Source organism: Trichosurus vulpecula, chromosome 2 (genome assembly GCF_011100635.1).
Source record: "Trichosurus vulpecula isolate mTriVul1 chromosome 2, mTriVul1.pri, whole genome shotgun sequence".
Taxonomy (NCBI): domain Eukaryota; kingdom Metazoa; phylum Chordata; class Mammalia; order Diprotodontia; family Phalangeridae; genus Trichosurus; species Trichosurus vulpecula.
In genome coordinates this window covers 221296275-221318530 of record NC_050574.1, presented here as the reverse complement: position 1 = coordinate 221318530, position 22256 = coordinate 221296275, and the positions used below count along the sequence as shown (strand labels likewise).

Sequence of the window (22256 nt, the reverse complement as noted above, 5' to 3'; positions counted from 1 at the left end):
CAGATAAATGGCAATGCCCTATGCTCTAAGATTGACATCTGGCACTTTTAACTTGTGTGACATTTGTATAGTGAGAATGTGACATTTGTAAATTGGTGATCAAAGAAAGAAGCTAAGACACAAGGAGGGTGGGGGAGGGGGAATTACTTTTTCAAACTCTTTCACAATTCATTTCCCATAGTAACATCTGTAAACTACCAACCATATAGGCTCCCAAATTAAAAAGAACAAAGGAATGAAGGAAGAAAGAAGGAAAGAAAGAAAAAGAAATAAAAGATATTTACATCTGTAAAAATCTTAACACCGGAGATGTTTCTTGCTTGACATATCATTCCAGATTCTGTGCATTTCTTCGGGTGTGATCTGATGCACAGTAATGACTCGGCGATATCTACACAAGCTGTAGGCCATTTTCCAGTGATTGAAGCCACTGTTTTGAAAAGGGTGAATACCCAGCTTCCGAAGACACAGTCCCACATACACATCTTCAAGGTGAAGCAGTCTTGTGTGGAGTGAGGTCTTGTAAATGAGTTCTGCCACATCGGCTGAAAAGATATAACCAGTCCCTGAGCAGAACGGTGGGTAATTGCTATCTGGGTACAAATCTCTGGGCATGTACCACTTACTGCGGACATCCCGGATTGGTCCTCCATTGATGACATAGCCAGTGAAGTATCTTCTCCTTGGTTTGGTGTTGGGTTTTAGTAGTTTATAGATGAGATTATCCATGTTTACAAAAATGTCACTATCTGTTTTCATGACATACTTGGCTTTTGAGCAGAAAGTGGCAACCCATCTCATCCCCATTAAAGTTTTGAGGGTGAGGTTATGGTACGAGTCAATGAAGTCCTCTACGATGATGTCATGGAAGATCTGGCTTTCTTGTTCCACCATCTGATTTAGAACAGGATCGGCATTCTTCCCTAGGAGAAAGAGAGTGGCGATTTTGATCCCCTTAAAGTTGTTTTCATCTCCCCACGTCTCTCGGATAGCCTGTCGGGCATCAAATTCCTTGTGTGTGGTACTAATGAGGATAACAAGGAAGGGGGTGCTTTTCTCACATTTCTTGGGCTCGTTTATGAGAAACTCAAATGCATGAGGGTTTATAGGTCGCGTTCTTATGTTACCAAAGGTAACATTCTTCCTGGCCGCAGCAACATTAGTAAATGGCCGAGAGCCGGTGTAGGTAGAAGTAGGACGAGTTATACTTAGGTACCAAAGAGCACTAGCCCAGCACACGACTGTCAAAACATAGAGACACGAGACCTTTGAAGCCATTGTCTTTGCAGCTCCTCTATGCAGTATATTGAATAAATAGCCCTCTTACCATTAACATCTCTTTGTCCTGCAAAGGCAGCATATTACTTGAAAATCTTAAAGTTCGATAGATACAAGTTACTGTGAGATTGTTCATAGGTATCGGTAGCAGGCTTGTCCCTCTACTTTCTTCCTCCCTGCAATGGTGGGTTCCATGTTGCTATAAGTCTTCCTCTTAGTTCTGCAAAATGCAAGAAAGCACACTGTTTGTTAGGCTTGTTTACGTGTTCAGACATTTCGATTTAGTATGATTAAGATAACGTAAAGATTTTATGGTTTATAATGCCCTCCTATTTCATCAGAGGCAGTGTGGTATAGGCCCAGGGTAAGTTCCTTGATCTCTATTTGACTTGGTTTCCTCATCTGTAAGATGGGGATGGATGGTGGTAGCAACTACTTCCCAAGATTGTTGTACGGAACAAATCAATTAATCAATCAATAAAGAGCCAGCTAAGTTGTGTGCTGGGTAGAATGCTGAACCTGAAGTCAGGAAGACCTGAGTTCAAATACTGCCCCAGACACGTACTAGCAGTGTGACCCTGGCCAATTCAGTTAACTGCTCTCTGCCTTGGGTTCCTCTCTGTCAGATGGGAATAGTAAGAGCACCTGCCTCCTAGGATCTATATATATATATATATATATATATATGGATCTAATGAGATAATATTTGTAAAGCCCCTGGACCACAGTGGGTACTATATAAATAAAGGTCAGGAAGGCTTCAAATACTGCTTCTGGCATATACGAGATGTGTGATCCTGGCCATGTCATTTAACATCTTGAGTACTATAGGCAACTCGAAGACTATAGGTTGACGAGAAGGTGCCAATCTGTGTTGGTAGAGAGAATTTTTACACATGAGAATTCTCTCGGCAATGAGGTAGTGCCGGGCCTGAAGTCAGGCAGATCTGAGTTCAAATGTGACCTCAGAAACTCTGTATCTATGTAGCCCCAGCAATTCACATAACCACTGTTTCTTTATCTGTAAAATGGGATAATAACAGCACCTACCTTGTAAGATTGTTGTAAGGAGTCAAATAAGATATTTTGTAAAGCGCTTAGCACAGCGCCTAGGATGTAGTAGGTGCTTTATAAACGATTATTCCCTTCCCTTCCCTCTCTATACCGATGAAATCACAAATCATGTCTTCCCTTCCCCAATATAATCAATATCCTTGGAGGCAACAGAGATGATCATAGCTGTATGAGCGGGAAGGGACCTTAGTAGTCAACAGCCTCATTTTACAAATGAGGAAACTGAGACCCACGGGAGTGGGCTCAAAGGTGAGCTGAAGCTAGCTTGGCTCATGAGAGCCCTTACATTTTCAGTGTGAGCATTTATACCTCCAAAAAGGGCAAATATTACCTGTCAGGCCTTCATCTATTGCTTCGTTGATTGTCTAGATTTAAGATTGTGATCCAGAAATGATAATAATTCAGGTTAAACTTGAAAGTGTATCTTGTGTACATTTTTTTGAGAGTTTATCATTAAATATCTACCAGCACACTCCTAGATGTAGTAATCCCCATAAAGTCACAAAAGTAGTCATCCAAAGCCTATGCCTGTAGACCCAATATTCATTCTACCTCACTCTCCTGCCTCCCTGTATTTAATTTGTACCAGTTCTTAGAAAGCTTACTGCATAATCGTAATTGGCAGGTATATCTGACTCCTTGTGACCCCATTTGAAGTTTTATTTTCTTGGCAAAGATACTGGAGTGGTTTGCCATTTCCTTCTCTAGATCATTCTACAGATGAGAAAACTGAGGCAAATAGGGTTAAATGACCCACCCAGGGTCACACAGCTAGTAAGTGTTGGAGGTCTAATTGGAATTCAGGAAGAAGAGTCTTCTTGACTTCAGGACTGGCACTCAGTTCCCACCAACTTGCCAAATTTAATGTTTACAAAGCATTGTATATAGTCTCAGTTGAGCCCCACAACAATCCCATGATATAGGTACTACAGGTTATCATCCTTATTTTATAGATGGGGTCAGAGGGGGTGGATAATTCATGTCCCAAATTAGGAAGTATCAGAGGCAGAGTTCAAACCCAGAAACGGAAGTCAAACTCTCTTGCCTGCATGTCCAGTATTTTGTCCATTCACAATGCACTTGACTAATCACCTGGATTCTCTTTGATTTGAGATGAATGAAAAGCCTGAGAGACAGAGTTTCTGGGTAATTAATAATCAATTTATTAATTAGGCTAGCAAATAACCAATAAATTGATGGTCAGTGGTCTCTCTCCAGATAAAACCATGGAGATCCCTAGATGCTTAAATACCTTTTGAAAAGGAGGTGTCCTTGACAGGTGAAAATCAACCCTGATTGGTGAACAATTAATAAGGGGTAGACATATTAATGAGGAGGTGGGCTAAAAGTTTTCAGCTCCTCCTGCTGAGAATGTAACTTGACCCTGCGATTCAGCCACCTCTAGCAATCTGGACAAAAGAATCCATCTCTACCCAGGCCACTCTGATTGGTTTTCTCCTTTATAGGCTGGGTCACTTAGATTCTAATGAAGGGTTCTGAGGACCGGAGCTTATTTCCAAAGGGCAAGAATTCACCTAGATTAGAAGGAGGTGAGGCTGTGGCCCCAAGGCCCAAGTCTAATGAGGGACTTCTAGTCGGGTGAGGTGCCGCCCAAGAACCCCAGGGCATATACTGGGAACATTGGGCAATCTCATCTAATCACCAGTGTCCTTCAGAGACTCACTGACCGACCTGCTTGGGCTAGTCCCTGAATGAGGAAATAGAAAGGAAAAACTTCAACCTTAATTTAATAATTGCTTATTAATATAATAAAAAAATAATAATTTCCCTCAGATTCCTGACTTCTCACCAGTTTTAGGTTGCTAGCATGAAGTTAGATCTCTTATGGAACACATGGAAGTTGAGAGAGCAAATATAATGGGAGGAAGAAAAAAAAAACAAACACACATTCAAAGGCCATCTCTGGTGCATTGTGACTGTGTGACCGCGGACATTCAGGCAACTCTCTGAGACTCTCAGTGGAACAGCAGCTGAGCTGAGATCTTTCCTCTCTAGAAAATCCCCGCCCTGATGAAATTACTCCAGACCAATTACACATAGTATATGTGCAAAATTGCTTTGGCCATTCTCCTGGCTCCTCATCACCCTTTTCTTCTGTCTTAATTCATAGCAAACTCTCTATTCAGTGTAACAACATCTACTTGAGAGCTCCAGACCAACAGATCTCTCTGTTTCTTTTGTTTCCTTGACTGTATCCATTTCTAAGTTTCTTTGGCTGAAAAACTGGCCATTACCTTGTTTCATAAAGTTCTGTTTGCCGGTCTTGTTCCTAGCTCCATTTTGACTCCCACTAAGGAGTAACCCATGGGCAGCTAGGTGGTGCAGTGGGTAGAGGGCTAGGCCTGGAATCGGGAAGACTCATCCTCTTAAATTCTAATTTAGCCTCAGACACTTACTAGCTGTGTGACCTTGGGCAAGTCACTTAATCCTGCTTGCCTCAGTTTCCTCATCTGTAAAATGAACTGGAGAAAGAAATGGCAAATCACTCCCATGTCCTTGCCAAGAAAACCCCAAAATGGGATTACAAAGAGACAGAAACTACTGAAAATGACTAAACAACAACAAAAGTAGTACCTACCAACCATCCTCCCTCCTCTCCCAGCTGAAATTCCTGATTCCCAGCTTTTCAGATGGACATACACAGACACACAGATACAGACACAGACACACAGACACATACACACACAGATTCTCTCTCTCTCTTTCTCTCTCTCTCTCTCTCTCTCTCTCTCTCTCTCTCTCTCTCTCTCTCTCTCTCTCTCCTGTTTGTTCTCTCACATGCAGAAACCATTCCGTAACTCCCCTCGCAGAGTTATTTCTGGTGCCAGTGCAAAGCTTCAGTGCTATTATATATCCAGGTGAAATCACACTGGTCCCTGCTAATTGTTTACTTCCTTAGGGATTCACTTATAGAGTAGGATCTTAAGAAATGAGACTTTTTAATTTGGGGGCCACCAATTCAAGGGGAGGTGATGAGCCCCTCAATTAGCATTCAAACAAAAAAGCTGTCTTTAGGAGTCCCTGGTTCTTTCCCAGAACTCCCAACTTCTATCATGTCATTTTTAAAGGTAGGCTAGGTTACAAAGTTCACTCATGTAAAAAATTGTCTCAGGCTTCCTTGTTAGAGCATATTGCAGTAGTCCTGGTAGACAGAGATAGGAGATAATGGATGTGAATTTCAACAAACTCAGCTTTAGAATAAACTATGCACTTCAATGTATGCACTGTGTTGAAAGAATTTAACTGGAGTTATGGATGGAGACTCATGTTCCAAGGCACAATCATCATAATAAAATAAGAAGACAGGGCTGAATAAAAGCAGAGTCAATAGACACCATGTTGTCTAAGCCAACAGTGGAATGTGAATATATGAGCCATAGGAGGGAGGCCAGCAATAGCTCATTGTAGTTATGATTCTTCTTAAGTGAACATTAGAATAGCTCCTAGCAGCGTGACTCTGAGCATAGTTAGGGCTCCAGCTGACCCGTAATAAACACTGTCCAAATGTAGGCCCTAGTATTGCCAAACTCCTGGTGGAAAAATCCCTCCTTCCTGGGGGAAGCAGATTAAAAAGGATGTGATTTGCTGTGTTCTTTGAAACTTCCAAAGAGAAGCAAGGGATGCTTCAGAAACCCATGGTAGGGATTTAATAAGGCTCCGGGCTCTGACTTTAAGGACCTTCCCACTGCTCCTACAGGGTTGAAAGGTGGCCATCTCCAGTCATCCTTATCTATATCTTGCCACTGGACCCAGCTGGCTCTGGAGGAGAAAGTGAGGCTGGTGACCTTGCACAGCCCTCCCTCACTTAAATCCAATTCCTTTGCAAGTCATAGCATCACCTTCTGGATGTCATGGTCCTCTTGAGAATGAAGGACAAACAATACCAACAGAGTTGGGAAGGAATTCCATGAGGGATCCCAGAACCAGCCTCCCTCTCACAGCTTCCATTCTTTTCCAGACCCGGTGATGTGGGCTCTCTTATTTACCCATCCCTCTTTACCTATTGGTACCCATCAGCATCATTACCTCCCTATTTCCAGGCCATCTTTTCCTGTCTCTGACCAAAATACGATACTAACCTCCCACAGCTTATGTGTAACCAGGGGTTGCCTATCATATTTTGCTTTTCTTTGCTGAAATCATTATTAAAGGATTTGAAAGGGATCCTCATTAGACTTGGGCCTTGGGGCCACAGCCTCACCCCTTTCTCCTGTTCCTTTTGTTTTTCAGCTTTGTTCCTAGACAGTATTCTTTTTCTTCAAGTTTTTTTTAGATTGTCTTTGTAGAGCCTGATATCTGGAAAAGAAAGCCTTAGCTGCTATTTTGTGTTTTCTCTCTACTTCTGTTTTATTTTGAGTGATGCTTACCCAAAGGACTGTGTATTTGCAAAAGCATTCTTTAACTGTTTGTATACTAGTTATACCCAGTCAGTGTGAATAACGAATTCCCTGAAATGATCGCGTTATTCAAATTGTCACTGCGTGTTTCCATTGGTCAGCCAGCAATAACTTCAAATAATGTGAATAGGAATCAGGGGATTCATTATTCATAGGGATCCAGACCTAGCTTTGCTAGTTTTCTAGTACACAGCTCCAAGCTGGGAAGATGGGTTAGGTGGGGGAGGAGGAAGGAGGTGCTATTCCTCAAAGTATTTCTCAGGAGAAACCAAAAAATTCCCTACTCTTCACAGAGGCATGGAAATCCTGAGTGAGGGGAAGGGGAATCAAGGTGTTTGCTGTAGAACTTATAGGAGAATTGGAGGTGATTTTAGCTGTGGGGGAAGTTCTGGGATAAAAAAGTTCATAAGTCTGTGATCTAACAGAGTGCTATGATATAATTTGTCCTTTGTAAACTGCATAGCTGAGAATTAGCCCAATACTCCAGATCTGGTCTGACTAGGGAAGTGCATGCCATTTCTGGATTGATTCTGAACTCTATGCAATGCTCTCTAAATACTGTTTATGATAACATTAGAAATGATACTGTTTGGGTCTCACACCTTTGAGTTCAGCATTGCTCTCTCAATATGGTCCATTCAAAATAGATTAAGGACAAAAAATAGACATGGGGTAGCTAGGTGGGCATTGCATAGAGTATAAGCTGGGAGTCAGGAACTCTTCCTGAGTTCACATCTAGTCCCAGACACTTACTAGCTGTGTGGTGTAGAGGGCCAGCTCTGAAATAGTCCGTGGTGAGAAAGATACATGCCAGGTTTTCCTTTAAGCTTGAACCTGTTCTTCTCTGGACTGTGTACTCAGGATGTGGGCTCTCCAGCACCCCTTCTAGCTGCCCTTGAGAACGTGCAGAACGGCATGTGAAGATCCAGCTATATCTTGTTTAAGCCTCCTAGACCTGTGCAAGGCAGGGCCAACTGAGGCAAGGTCTCTGCAAGGCAAAACCGTAAAAAGATAAGAGGATGTGGCAAAGAACCGCCCTCACAGCTGTTATCCGCATGGGAAAGAACTGTAATGTTTCAACATGGTTAGCATCTATGGAACTAAGTGACAACATGTCCCATGGGCTATGTGAGCTACTTGGCAGGATGTTCCAGTGTGGCCCTGGTCATGTCATTGAACCTGGTTTGCCTCAGTTTCTTCATCTACAAAATGAGCTGGAGAGGGAAATGGCAAGCCACTCCATTATCTTTGCCAAGAAAACACCCAAATGGGGTCATGAAAAGTCAGACATGACTGAAATGACTGAACAACAGCAAAAACAAAATAGATTTTTCTTTGCAGAAGCGACATATTAGATTCCTAATACTTTGTAGTTAGGCCTGGCAGTTTCTTCGTATATGTGTATATATATATATATTTATATATATATGTTTAGCAGAGAAACCTAAAACACCATCTGGACAAGTTCTGAATTTTCCACGCAAAGCGTGAACTCTTTACTGCCTGAGTCCTCATTGCCCCATTGATGAGACCTTTGTTCTGGCACTGGATTTAGTTCAATCTAATAAGCATTAATTAAACTCTAGGGGCAAAGGGCATAGTAGAAGGCCATGAAGTTTAAAAGCAAAAACAGACCTTACCTTCAAGGAGTTTATATTCTACTGTGATAATACATTATTTAAAACATAAATATATACAGTATAATTTGAGGTAGAAGAGAGCCCTGACAAGTAGGGGAAATCAATAAAAGCTTCCCATAGCAGAGGCTTGGAGGAAGCTGGGGAGTTTAAGCACATCCTTGGAAAGAAGATGCTGCCTAAGAAGGGAAAACTGCATATGGATGAGAATATTGGGAGTTCTGAGAGAGAGAGAGACAGAGACACAGAGAGACAGAGAGAGACGCATGGAGAGAGAGACAGAGACAGAAGGAGACTGAGAGGGATAGAGACAGAGAGAGACAGAGAAATAGACAGAGACAAAGACAGAGAGAGACAGAGACAGAGAGAGACAGAGACAGAGAGAGACAGAGAGACACAGAGAGAAAGACAGAAACTCAGAGCAAGGTTTGAGTGGAGTGAAAGAGCAAGGATAAGGAGATGGAAAAAAGACTCACCTGGTATTGAGATAGCTTGACTCCATCTCTATCTGTCTATACCTTACCTGAGGGGAATAGGCCTGTGAACTGAGGGTGTTGTGATTGTCATCTCTCCCCAGCTCAGGGCTGGCTCCCAGGCTCCCAGGGGTGTACTAAAACCTCTGTTGGGAGGTTGGGTTCTTGGAGGGGGGCCTGGAAGATTGTGGAGGGGGCCTAATTTGGGTGAGGCCCTGGGGCAAGATCAGTGCTGCTGCAGCCCAGACCTCAAACACTGCCTAGAGGTGTGACCCTGGGCAATTCATGTAACCCACCTGCCTCTGTTTCCTCATCTATAAAATAGGACTATCTCCTAGAGTTGTTGTGAGAATTAGACGAAATAGTGTTTGTAAAGTACTTGACAAACCTTAGAATGCTACCAAGGTGCTAGTTTTCATCATCACCATCGTCATCATCATCATCATCACTATTATTTTAGAAGACTCGCCCAGCTTCTTCTCACCTTCAATAAAAAGGCTTTTTCAGTCCCTGCTAATTCTAGGCTTTCCCTCAGTTAATTATTTCCTACTTATCCTGTCATTAGTTTGTTTGTTGTCTCCCGCTTTGTGAGCTCCTCTAGAGCTAGAGTCGTCTGTTACTTTTCTTTGTGTCCCCAGCCCTTAGCATAGTGCCTGGCATATACAACAGTAGGTGCTGAACAATGTGGACTTACTGGATTGGACTGAGGCATCGCTGAACTGTTCCCACTCAGATCTGAGGAAGACAGTACCACATTTTAGCTCTCTTCTACTCTCACGTTCAGCATGATGGCAGAAGCTTATCTCTCTTCTTTAAAGTTACCTCTGTGATTTTTGCTTAAGACATTAGTTTGAATTCATTGCTTAGCTGAAATGCCTGCTCTCCTGTTTCTAGTTGTATGATTCATTGCTGTCGCTGTTCTTGTCTGTCTTTCATTCCTTAAGAGGACCATAACACCAGGAAGGTGATGCCATGACTTGCACATGAATTGGATTTAAGTAAGTGAGGGAGGGCTCTGCAAGGGCACCAGCCTCACTTTCTCCTCCGCAGCCATCCAGTGGCAAGATGTAGATCGGACGACTGGAGACAGCCCCTAAGTATGATTCATTATTGGTAAACAACAGGTAAAGAGTAAGGGACCATAGAACAGCTTGTGGTGTAGAGATATATAAATATAGGACAGAGATTCGAACCTAGATCCAAAATGCCAGCCAAAACCTGACTGGGTTTTGATCCAAAAGAGAGAATCTCAATGAGTTTTGGTTGGTTGATATTCAGTAAAACATAGCAAAACAGAGTGGAGCCCAGTAAGGTTCCTCCCTCAGGCTAAAGCAAGCCAGTGGACACAGAGCAGAAGAGATTGACTGTGTAGGAGGCAAAGCCTCAGGCAAATTCATTCCCTCTCTATTGTTCTCTATGAAAGCTGGTCCTAGAATCTGGGTGGGGAGGGTGGAATGGAGTGTGGAGGCCTTTTTTATTGTTGTTTGGTTGTTTCAGTCCGGTCTGACTCTTTGGGACCCAATATGGGGTTTTTGCGGCAAAGATGCTGAAGTGGTTTGCCATTTCCTTCTCCGGCTCATTTTATAGGTGAGAAAATGAAGACAAACAAGATTAAACGCCTTGCCCAGGGTCACAGTAAGTAAGTGTATGAAGCCATATTTGAACTCAGGAAGATGAGTCTTTCTGACTCCAAGCCAGGTACTCTATCCACTGTGCTACCAAGCTAAGCCTGATTGGTGGAGCAAGGTAGTATTGGAGTTGGAGCGAGAGGGTGGTGGGTCTAATAGGGTGTAACCTGGAGATAGAGAGATTAGCATTTGTAAAGAGTCTGAGAGACCAAGTGTGCAGAAAAGGTTTGCAGAAAGGAGGAAGGTGAAGCAGCTTACTTCTCACTCAAGATGTCTTGTTAGAGATTTTCCTGTCGTAGAGTGTCTTGATTCTCAACAATAACAAAATTAAAAACAAAACAAAACAAAATTTAGTCATCCAACCAACCAACCAACCAACCAAAAAACCTCAATCTAAAAGTGTACTGAGAAGCTGAAGGACACAGGACCCTAGCTGAGCCCTGGAGAAGATGCTGAGAGTCTCAGCACAGTTCTTCTGAGGGCTCTTCCCCTTTTAATACAATAACTGGTTTTTTTGTTCATTTGTTTGCTTTTGTTTAAGGGAAAAGTTAACGTATCAGTAGAACAGAGAGTTGTACACACATTTGTCAACGCTCTAACACAACAGCAGACACTGATGACACATTAACTCCTCAGCCCTGTAATACTAACCCCTTCCAACAAAACATTTCAGGAGATGCTAGAAAGATTCTTCCCTGGGGGCTTTACTACATAGCCCATTGGACCGCTGGGCTGGACCGCTTCTTTCTCCCCTCTCCCTTAACACTCCTGAGACTTTGATTCATTCAAGTGTAAAGCTAATTCCTTTACCTGTGCAGCTGATTAGACCCATTTCCTCCCACCTCCTCTAAGACCTTGTTCCAGCAATCAGCCTTCCACCTCTCGCCCACACTCTCCCTAGGCACCTTCAGTTTCTCGCTCTCTAATGACTCTTTTCCATAAACTTACAAGATTCTTTCCCAAACTTAAGTACCCTTCCTTTGATGCTTTTATTCTCTCCAGCAATCATTTTATCTCTGTGAAAATGGAATGGTTAATAACTTTACTAACCACCTAGATTTGCTTGAGCTCCCTTTACTATTCTGAGGAGGCTGGATTGACCAGAGAATCAGAATCAGCCAATCAGGAGGCAGACTGAACATCCTTTGAACTTGACATACCAGAGATCCCTTGGGATGCTCTCTGAGTGAACCCGAATTCCTCCTGCTGTGTCAGCAATCACAAGATGGGATTAAACTTGCACAGACATCCTGAGTCAGGGGCACTTCCTTCTTATTGGAAACTGTAATCTTGGCTGGCAAAAGGATAAACATCCTGAGTCAGGGGTTCTTCCTTGCTTATTGGAGACTGTAATCTTGGCTGACATCCTGAGTCAGGGGCACTTCCTTGCTTTATGGCTTATACCCCCCTCACCTAACCCTTTAATCAGCTCTATTCTGACTGCAGCTCTGCATCCATGCCTGCCTGCTTGAGAGAAATAAACACTCATACCACCTAATTCTATTTGTCTTTCTTAGACTGAACTCTGGAGATTGACATCTCCCTCCCCCACTTCATTGCTCAACTCTTGCAAAAGTCTGGGATCCATGTTTCCACTATCTTGACTATCCACTCTTTGATCATCCCTTTATAGTCTGGCTTCCATCCCTACTGTTGCTAACACAGTTTTCATTCATTAGATCTTAGAACTAGACCTAGAAGAGAGATGTCATTTAGTCCAATCTCCCAGGTAGTAAGTACCAGAGGGGTCATTTGAATCCCAAGACAGTGCTTAATATGCTGCACCCAGATGCTTCCATCAACAAACATCTACCATGTGCTTATGGTGTGCCAGGATCTATGCTAGAATCTGAAGAAGATATGAAGATAAGTGAGACAGGACCATCCTCAAGGAGCTTATCAGAAGAGTTGACACGGACAAAAATAATGCAGATACCTTTGTAACACCTCTCATATATGCCTTCTTAACTCCTCTGGCACTGTTACCACCACAGTGCAGACCCTTATCACCTTGTTTCTTTTTATTTTAATTTCTTTTTGCTTTTAAAACCAACTTTGGTCACAACATTACCAAATACAATTCCTAGTATTTCTCATGGAAGAATCTTTTACACAAAAAATATTTCTTTTAGGCAAACATGAAAAATAGAGGCAATATATAAGAATCTCTATCATTATATATCACTTAAATACCACTATAGAGTGTTGTATTTACTATATAGTATAGAATATATACCATATACAAGTACAAAGTATTGCAATAGCCTGATTGATCTGCTTGCCATAAATCTCTCCATATGCCAGTCTATCCCCAGCTGTCAAAAGTGATCTTCCTACAGTATAGATCTGATCTATTCAATGAACTGGGGCTCTCCCTCAGCTCTATGATCAACTATAAAATCTTCAAGCATTCAAAGTGCTTTCTAATCTGCTCCTTTCCCAATCTGTCTGGTCTTCTTACATCTTATACTCCATAATATAATCTATAACCTACTGTTGTGGACTTCCTTATTGTTCCTCAAACAAGTCAATCCAATCTCTGGACTCCATGCATATTTGCTGGCTGCTCCCCATACAAGGAATACTTTCCTTCCTTATCTCTGCCTCCTGGCTTCCTTCAAGTCTCAGCTAAAATCCTACATCTTACAGGAAACCTTTTGCAATCACTTAGTCTTAGTAACTTCACTCTGTTTGGTTATTTCCATCCAGTATAGATCTTGTTTGATGTGGTTGCTTGTAGGTTGTATGCTCCATTAAACTGTGAACTCCTTGAGAGTGAGGACTATTTTTTTCCTTTCTTTGTATTCCCAGCATTTAGCGCAGTGCTTAGCACATAGTAGGCACTTAATGTTTATTGACTGACTGATAGAAAGTAGGTCAGAAAATCTTTGATGAGATTTGTAAGGGACCTCAAAGATCATCTAACCCACAGCTCTCATTTTACAAATGAGAAAATGGAGTCATGGAAAGGTCCAATGATTTGCCCAAGGTCACGCAAGTGCACAGGATAATCAGAAGCCCAGGGCTAGAAGGATTCAGCAGAAAGGTCTAGATCACTTGTGACTAAGGAATTAGAGGGGGGCTTTCATGGAAGGCATAACTTTTGACAGGAGCCTCACACAAGGAGGGGAGTAGTCTTTCAAATGCCAGAGATCACTCAGAGAGAACAGTGAAAGTGAAGATAGAGAGGCGATGGATATACCCAGGGAATGGTTAAACAGGTTGGAGAAATGGGTACATAGGGGAACAATGTAAACTAAAGATGGAAAAGTAGTTTGAGGCCGGGAGTATGATGTACATTTACTAGACTTGTATTCAGAGGACCAGATTTGAATATTTGAATCTCCCAGATTGGCCATTTACTATTTGGGACACAAAGAGTCAATTCAATTAAGCAATAAACAACTAAGTGGTCCCTTGAAGAGGCTTTGCCAAAAGAACTCAGTCCATATTCTCTTATTTCTTAAATGTATGATAAAGAAGGGAAAAACTTTATGATTTATTGCATAAGTGATTAAAGCAATGGTCAATCCGTTCTGTTTTTTCAAGGAGAAAAGCAAGCATCTTAGACAGACAGCTTTAGCCAGTGAATTCCCTGTTATGGTTTCCCTCTGATTTGCTTCTCCTCTCCAAAGGAGCATTAGAAAATCACAACTTCTCAAAGCATCAGTTAGTCAATAAACATTTATTAAGCACCTACTATGTGCTAGATACTATGCTAAGTGTTCATTTCTTTATGCCAATCAGTCAACTAGCATTTATTATTGACCACCTTCATTTATTATTTTATTTATCTTTATTTATTACTAACTACATTTATATATTAATTTCTAAGTGGCAGGCATTGGTCTAAATCTGGGGAAAAACAATGGAAACAACAGTCTTTGCTCTCAAGAAGTCTTCCCCCTTAGATTGAGCTCAAAGATCTCAGTCTAGTGAGGGAGACAACGTAAAAATAGCAATGTACAAATAAGATATATTTGTAATCAGAAAACCAGATTTGAATCTCAGTTTGGCAATTTACTACTTGGTTCATGAAGATTCAATTCAATTAAACAGCATCATATCTAAATCTCTCTCTCTCTCTCTATATATATATATGTCACACATGATGTATATCACATATGTGATACATATAATGTATGTGATAAATTGAAATAAGCATCCTAGGTATGTGTACACATATACACACATTTATACACGCAGTGTGTGTGTGTGTGTATACACACACACACACACACAGACACACACAGACACACACACACACACATATATATATATATATATATATATATATATATATATATATATACACACATATATATATCCTTGGCAAAGGAAAGTTGGTACTTGAAAGAAGGTAGGATCAGACCTACATTATTTTTTTTTAATATCAAACTTTATTCTGTAGTTTCTGACATTAAAATAATTGGTTCAGTAGAGCAAAAGGACGCTCTAAAGGCTCTCTTCCAACAAGGTGCTCCCAATGTATTCATCAAAATTATACAAGCTTCCTGGAAAGATGTAGCAACACAGATAATCTTGTTCAATTATCCTCTGATCACTAATTTTAGGAAGGACTTTGTCAAGTTATGCCAGGGAGACATATGATCTCTGAAAGTCATGAAAGAGCTATAGCATAGAGTCCAAATTGAAGAGAAAGAATCTCTGTAAATGTGAGGTCCTCCAAATGCTCCAGTTCGTCAATGACATTGTTCTGGTTGTATCAAGTTCCACAATGTTTGCTCCAATCTAATTTTTAAGGTGGTATTTTCTTCAGTGGTTTTTTGAACCTCCTTTCCCATTTGGCTAATTCTGCCTTTCAAGGCATTCTTCTCCTCATTGGCTTTTTGGAGCTCTTTTGACATTTGGGTTAGTCTATTCTTTAAGGTGTTATTTTCTTCAGTATTTTTTTGGGTCTCCTTTAGCAAGTTGTTGACTTGTTTTTCATGGTTTTCTTGCATCCCCCTCATTTCTCTTCCCAATTTTTCCTCTACTTCTCTTACTTGCTTTTCCGAAACCTTTTTGAGCTCTTCCATGGCCTGAGCCCAATTCATATTTTTCTTGGAAGTTTTGATGTAGGCTCTATGACTTTGTTGACATCTTCTGGCTGTATGTTTTGGTCTTCTTTGTCACCAAAAAAGGAATCTAGAGTTTGAGTTTGAGTCTGAGTTCATTTTCACTGCCTGTTCATGTTCCCAGCCAACTACTTGAACCTTGAGCATTTTTGTCAGGATATGACTGCTTGTAGAGTAGAGAGTACTTTATTCCAAGCTTTAGGGTCTAAGCACTGCTGTTTTCAGAGCTACTTCTATTCCAGTCACCCCAGGATCTGTCACAGCAGTGCTCCTCCTCTCCCAAGAACCACCAACTAGGACCACAAAACAGATCCGAGCAAGGCAGAGCAAGAGAATCTGCCTTTGTGCCCACAAAGCGCTCCTTGTACTCCCGCTTTGATCTGCTGCTGGATTTCTCCCACTGTGTGAGCCAGGGACTTGGGAAGTTGCTGACACTGGCGCTCTGGAGCAGCCTCAGGAGCTTCCTGCTGCTGCTATGGCCCCTGCTGCTCCACTTCCTCCACCCCCAGAGTTGGCAGCCGGAGCGCTCTGAACTCGATCCCACAGTTTCCCCCAACCTGCTCTCTGGCTTTTGTGGGTTGAGAAGTCTGGTAACTGCCACAGCTCACTGTTTCATTGCTCCAAGGCCTGTTCCAGCTGACTGACTCAGGGTCTGGTCTGTCCTGGTGAGGCCCACGTGGAGTGGCCCTCTGCTCTTAGCACCACATGATAGACCCTTCCCAGCGACCGTCCAGGCTCTCCTGGGCTGGATATCTGTTTTCCTCTGCTATTTTGGGGGTTCTGCAGCTCTAGAATTTGTTCAGAGCCATTTTTTACAGGTGTTTGGAGGGATTTGGGGGGCAGCTTACACAAGTAGCTGCTTTCCAGCAGCCATCTTGGCTCTGCCCCTTCCAGACCTACATTTTTAAGAAGATCAAACTGACTTATGAGTAGAGGATGGATTGAAGTAGAGAGAGACTTGAGGAAGAGAAATCACTCAGAAGGCTATTGCAATAGTGCAGACATAGTGATGCAGGCCTGCAACAGGGCGGTGGCTGCGTCAGAGGAGAGAAGGAGGACATATAAGAGAGATGTTAGGAAGATAGAAACAAAAGAAATGGACAACTGATTGGATGGGACAGGTAAGAGATAGTGAGGAATCTAGGATGTAAACTAGATTTTGAGTCTGGATGGCAGGTGACAGGAAAGATGATAGTGCCCTTGTCAGTAATAGAGAAGTTAGGAAGAGGAGAGATTGGGGGAAAAGATAATTAGGGAAAGATAATAAGGGAAAGATAATGAGTTCAGTTTTGGATATGTAGAATTTAAGATGATTACACGTCATCCAGTTTGAGATATCTAATAGGTAGCTGGAGACAGGAGTGTAAAAGTCAGGTGAGAGGTTAGGGCTAGAGGATGCAGAAACAGCAGCATAGGGATGATAATTGAATCCATTGGAACCGATGAGATCAATAAGTGAAATATTATATAGAAGGAGACAAGAAGAGGGCCAAGGACAGAGCCTCAGGGGACACTCATGGTTAGTGGGTACGGCCTGGATGATATTCCAGCAAATGACACTGAGGAGTAATCAAATGGGTAGAAGAGGGAGGCTGGAGTAGTGTCATAAAAACCAAGAGAAAAGAAAGTAGGAAGGAAAAGGGGGGTGGATCAAAGGCTACAAAGAGGTCAAGAAGGATAAGGATTGAGAAATGGCCATTAGATTGGGCAGTTAAGAGATCACTGGTAACTTTGGAGAGAGCAATTTCGTTTGACATGACCTTTTCAAGTTTAGCCCCAAAAGTAGATAGGGTGATGGATGGATCAAGTGAGGGTTTTTTGAGGATGATGGAGACATGGATATGTTTGTCAGTGTGGGGAAGCAACCAGTAGACATGGAGACACTGAAGATTAATGAGAGAGTTGTAATGATAGATGGGACAATCTTCTGGAGAAGATAGGATAGGACGAGATGAGTTGTATGTTACAAGGAGAAGGGCCACCTCTTCATGTGAATCAGGGGGGAAGGAAGAGATGGTGGTAGAAGAGAAGTACTCTCTACTCTACTCACCTCCATGTGAGGTGAAATGAGGAACAGGGGAAAAGAGGAAGCTTTCTGTAAATGGTATCTACATTTTCTGGGAAATATAAGGCAATGTTCTCAGGTGAAAGGAAGGGCAATAGAGAATGAATTAGGGAAGTGTAAAGGGATTACCTTGCCACAGTGAGGGCCCAGTTAAGATTATATAACATAATCTCATAATCTTGTAATGGACTCAGGACACTTCTGTGATTTTCTGCAGTTTTGTTCAGTAGCAGATGGGTAGGGGAGACACAGGTAGTGGGAATAATACAAGTCTGGGTTTGGAAAGAAATTATTTTCAATACGATAAAGGGGTAAAAGCCTTGGGAGAAGGAAACAATGTAGAGGTGAATTGGTTCACCAAGGGGTCAAGATGAGAAAGGGAAAAGAAGGTAGCCAGTAGGGGTGATGGTCTGGGAAAAAAATGAAAGATGAAATGACAATAGATTTTGATCAGATAAAGGACGTGCAGAGTTCATGAACATGGATGTGGAACACTTGTGGGTGAGTACAAAATCAGGGGTATTACCATCTCTGTGCATATCTGAGGTGGGGTGGAAGAGTAAGTCTTGGAAAATGACTTATTTATGGGAAATATGAGGAATTGGGACATCAAAGTGTTTGGAGTATCAATATGTATGTTGGAGTTCCCTAGTGTGAAGGCAGGAGTTGGAAGGTGAGAAAGACTGTGAACCAGACACTGAACTCATTGGGTGACAATTATGGATTAAATGAATCTCAAAGGAAGAGAGGTATGACCTGATGGTGGCAGAGGGAGAGTCTTGAAGTGACAATGGGGAGCAACTCCCCCACCATGACCACCAGTGAGTTGGGGATATGAATAAAGGTACAACCAGTGCTGGAAAGGGTCAGTAAAGTGTCATCAAGAGGAAACCAAGTCTCAGTAAGTGCAAGAAGATGGAGGAAGTAGGGAAAGAAAAGGTTTAAGATGACAACAAATTGGTTATCTATGGAGGAGGCATTGCCAGAGAATGTGGAAAAATGGGATGATCATCTTGGACAGTCTACCATCTGAGGTAGTCCAAGGAAAAGCTCTGTGAGAAAAGCACTGTTAGCAATGAGTTGTATTTAAGAATTGTGAAGAGGGGGATGCAAGGATAGGAAGCTAGTCCAGATGAGAAGCCTTTGTAATGGTGATAGTAGAGAAAGTGTAAAGAAGAGTACTGAGAGATGTGGAAGAAACAATGGCCCGGAAAGAAAAGGCAGGAAGGAGTTGGAGAGTGATTGAATGTGGGGCTAAGGAAGGCATAGGAATCTCAGATCATTCTACATCATGACCTTGAATGACAGGGAGAAGGGTGATGCCACTGACAGAAACAGGAAAGTAGAGAGGAGGAAGAGATTTTAGGGGAAAGATAATGAGCTCTGTTTCACTTTTCAGGGAGTTAATGTGGTAGAACCTTCATTTCAAGAACCTTATGTTTCTCATTGAAAAGTATGCTTGATTGACTGCTGTTTTTAATCATTTATGAAAGAAACTATAAAGTTTTCTTCTTCTTTGTCATAAAGTTAAGAAATAGGAGAGTATGGATTGTGTTCTTTTGCTAAAACCTCTTCAAGTGGGTACTTAAATGTTTATTGTTTCGTTGAACCGAATTTCCTTCCCTGGAAGCCACATTGACTTCTCTATAAGTCATGGCCAGGTAGATGACAACGTGCCCTTGATTTCCTCTGCATTTTGGGGGGGGAGATGAAAATTCCACATCTGCACTTATCTAAAATGAATTGACTTGCTGTGCTAAAGCTTCGTGCTTCCTAAAAAGCCTGTGAAACCAATGCTTCCCATTTCAGTAGTTAGTCTTAGGAGAATTGGGACTGGGATAGGAAGTGGATTTGTGGTCACTTTGAAATGGAGAACTCCAGGTAAGGAGACTCTCTCTACCAGTTCAGGTCAGCAACTGCTTTGTAACTTGTACTCTTATAGAGTTGCCTAGGGGATTAAAGGGTTTTTGGGGGGATCAGACAGCAAGTACAGGTCAGATAACTTGAATCCATATTTTCCTGGCCTCAAGGTCAGTTCTCTAGGACATACTATAGCCAAGTTTCATAGTTTGGGGTCCATGAGAGTCTTCTTTTGCTCCCTTCAGAGCTTTTTAATTGGTGCCTCAAAGGGAGAAATATGAAATGAAATGATATTTATGCTAGGGTAAAAAAATGGCCAAGAGAGAAGCTCTCATAAAATTGCAGAATTGCCAAGTCGTAAGGCATTACAGGGGTCATCTACTCAAAGAATGAATTCTATCTTCTATCAAGTATGACCTCCTGAGCAAAATAGCAGTTCTTTATCACCTTTTATTTCTTTGTTTTGGCTGAACTCTTCTCCCAACCTCCTGCAAGATAGGGGAGATTATGGAAGGGGAACAGCAGCAGCAACCAAGACATGAGGAGCCTTAAAAAAAAAAAAAAGCAAATTGGTTCCAATGTGAATGGGGACAACAGTTCCAGGAAACTTTATCTGAAGTGTCTGTGTGTGTGTGTGTGTGTGTGTGTGTGTGTGAAGGTGGTGGGAATAAAGGTTTCACCTTGGCCTCTTCCTTTCATCTATCCATCATTGCAATCTGTCCTAGATAAGATGAATTGTGGATCCACCAAATTTCTGGATATGCAGGGAAACATGTGCTTGTCCTATAGCTTATGCTGTATTCTTTAAAATTTCACTTAATGGGTTAATAGTTTGTAGCAGATAATTCCCATAGAACATTGGAAACTGGGGAACTCTTCTCACTGAATCTCTGGATGGACTCTGGGAAAGGTGGGGACAATGTCAATGGCCCAGTAATATTTTGTTATTGTTCAGTTGTTTTTCAGTCATGTCCAACTCTTTCTGACCCCATTTGGTTTTTTTTTTTGGTGAGATTACTGGAGTGGTTTGCTATTTCCTTCTCCATCTCATTTTTACAGATGAGGAAGCTGAGGCAAACAGGGTTAAGGGACTTGACTAGTAACACAGCTTGTTAAGTGTCTTTGCCTGGATTTGAACTCTAGAAGAGGAATCTTCTTGGCTCTAGGCCCCCTACTCTAACCACTGTACCACCTAGCTCTCCCTTGCCAGTAATAGTAGGAGGATAAAATTATTGTAAAGACAACAGTTCACATTTGCATAGTTCTATAATACATTATAAAATACTTTCCTTTCAACAACCCTGAGGGAGATAATGAAAATATTATGTCCTCCATTTTACAAATAAGATATTGGGCTTAGAGAGATTAAGTAAATTGTCCTGTGTCGTGGAGTTAGTAAATGCGATGGGGATGGGATTCAAGCCCAGGTAAGTATGAGAGCTGGAATCCTAACTTGCATTTGTTGTTGTTTGGAATTCTGTGGAATCACTGTCTTCTGAAACAAGCAGATAATTCAACTGTAACTTAGACTCTTAGTAGTCTGGGAAGGCTGAGAGAGTAAATAGTTGTAACAGCTTGTATGGCTCAGAGGTTGGCCTTCAACCTAGATCTTTATGACTCCAAGGCTCAAGAATTGAGGTCTTCCCATTATGACACATTGTCATAATTAATACTCTTTGAGGATTGCATTTCATTTTCTGTAAAATTTTGGCTAATATACGATCTGTCTGCCTTGCTTTCCTCATCTCTAAAATGGGGACAATAAGAGCATCTAATTCTCTCAGCTGTTGTGAGGCTTAAATGACATAATATTTGTAAAGCACTTTGCAAACTTTCAAGTCTTATATAAATGTAAATTATTACTATTATTATATCCTCCTCAGGATTATTATAAGGAAAATGCTTTTTATCTATCACTGCATCAATGTGAGTTTCTGTTGTTGTTATTATTAATAATAACAGTCATCTACATCAGTAGTGGTTGAAGGCACTCAAGGTGGCTCAGTGGATAGACCTCTGCGTCTGGAGTCAGAAAGCCCTGAGTTCAAATCCAGCCTCAGATTCTCACTAGTTATGCAACCCTCAGCAAATCACTTAACCTCCGTTTGCCTTTATCCACTAGGGAAGGAAATGGCAAGAGAACTTCACGGGCAGCATTAATGTGATATGGTCCACAGGGTTACAACGAGCCTAAGACAGGATGATTATCACTGGCATCAAACTCAAAAGGAAACAGGGCCTCTAAACTGTGCGAACAGATCCCTGTAGAAGCATATTGCCTTGGAAAACCTCACATTAATATTATCTGTGTTCTATCATATTTATCTTTGTTTTGTTAAATATTTCCCAATTATATTTCAGTCTGGTTTGTGGAGTACTCAGGAGTGTTATGGGCTATGTATTTGACACCTCTGGGGCAGAAAATATAATGCATTGTAGTTTAGAAGGAAAAAAAAAGATTTGGCATCACTAAAGGTAAATCACTGGAAAAATAACCAATAAGGAAGGACTGTTTTTACCTATTTTTGCGGGGTGGGGTAGAGGAAGCTTTGCATAATTCCTGGCACATAGTAAGTTTAATAAATGCTTGTTGATTAGCTGCCTGACTGAAGAGAATGAAACAATGAGCTGGATGAAAGACTATAGGAAAAGCCACAGATGTATCTGTAAATAGTATCATGGAACAGGTTAAAGTAGAAGAAAGACTTTTGGGAAATGTCTTGCCTCTTAAAATTATTTTCCTCT

The 22256-nt window shown here is 41.5% G+C and overlaps 1 protein-coding gene across 1 annotated transcript in view; it reads right to left on the bottom strand.

Annotated features, from left to right (window-relative positions):
* Nucleotides 1–263: 263 nt before the first annotated feature.
* B3GALT1 (beta-1,3-galactosyltransferase 1) overlaps nt 264–22256 on the bottom strand; it is a 67586-nt gene continuing 45593 nt past the window's right edge. The window contains exon 2 of the mRNA XM_036745763.1: nt 264–1498. Within this exon, the coding sequence (XP_036601658.1) occupies nt 298–1278 (981 nt within the window). The 5' untranslated portion in view covers nt 1279–1498 and the 3' untranslated portion in view covers nt 264–297. The remainder of the gene's footprint in view (nt 1499–22256) is intronic.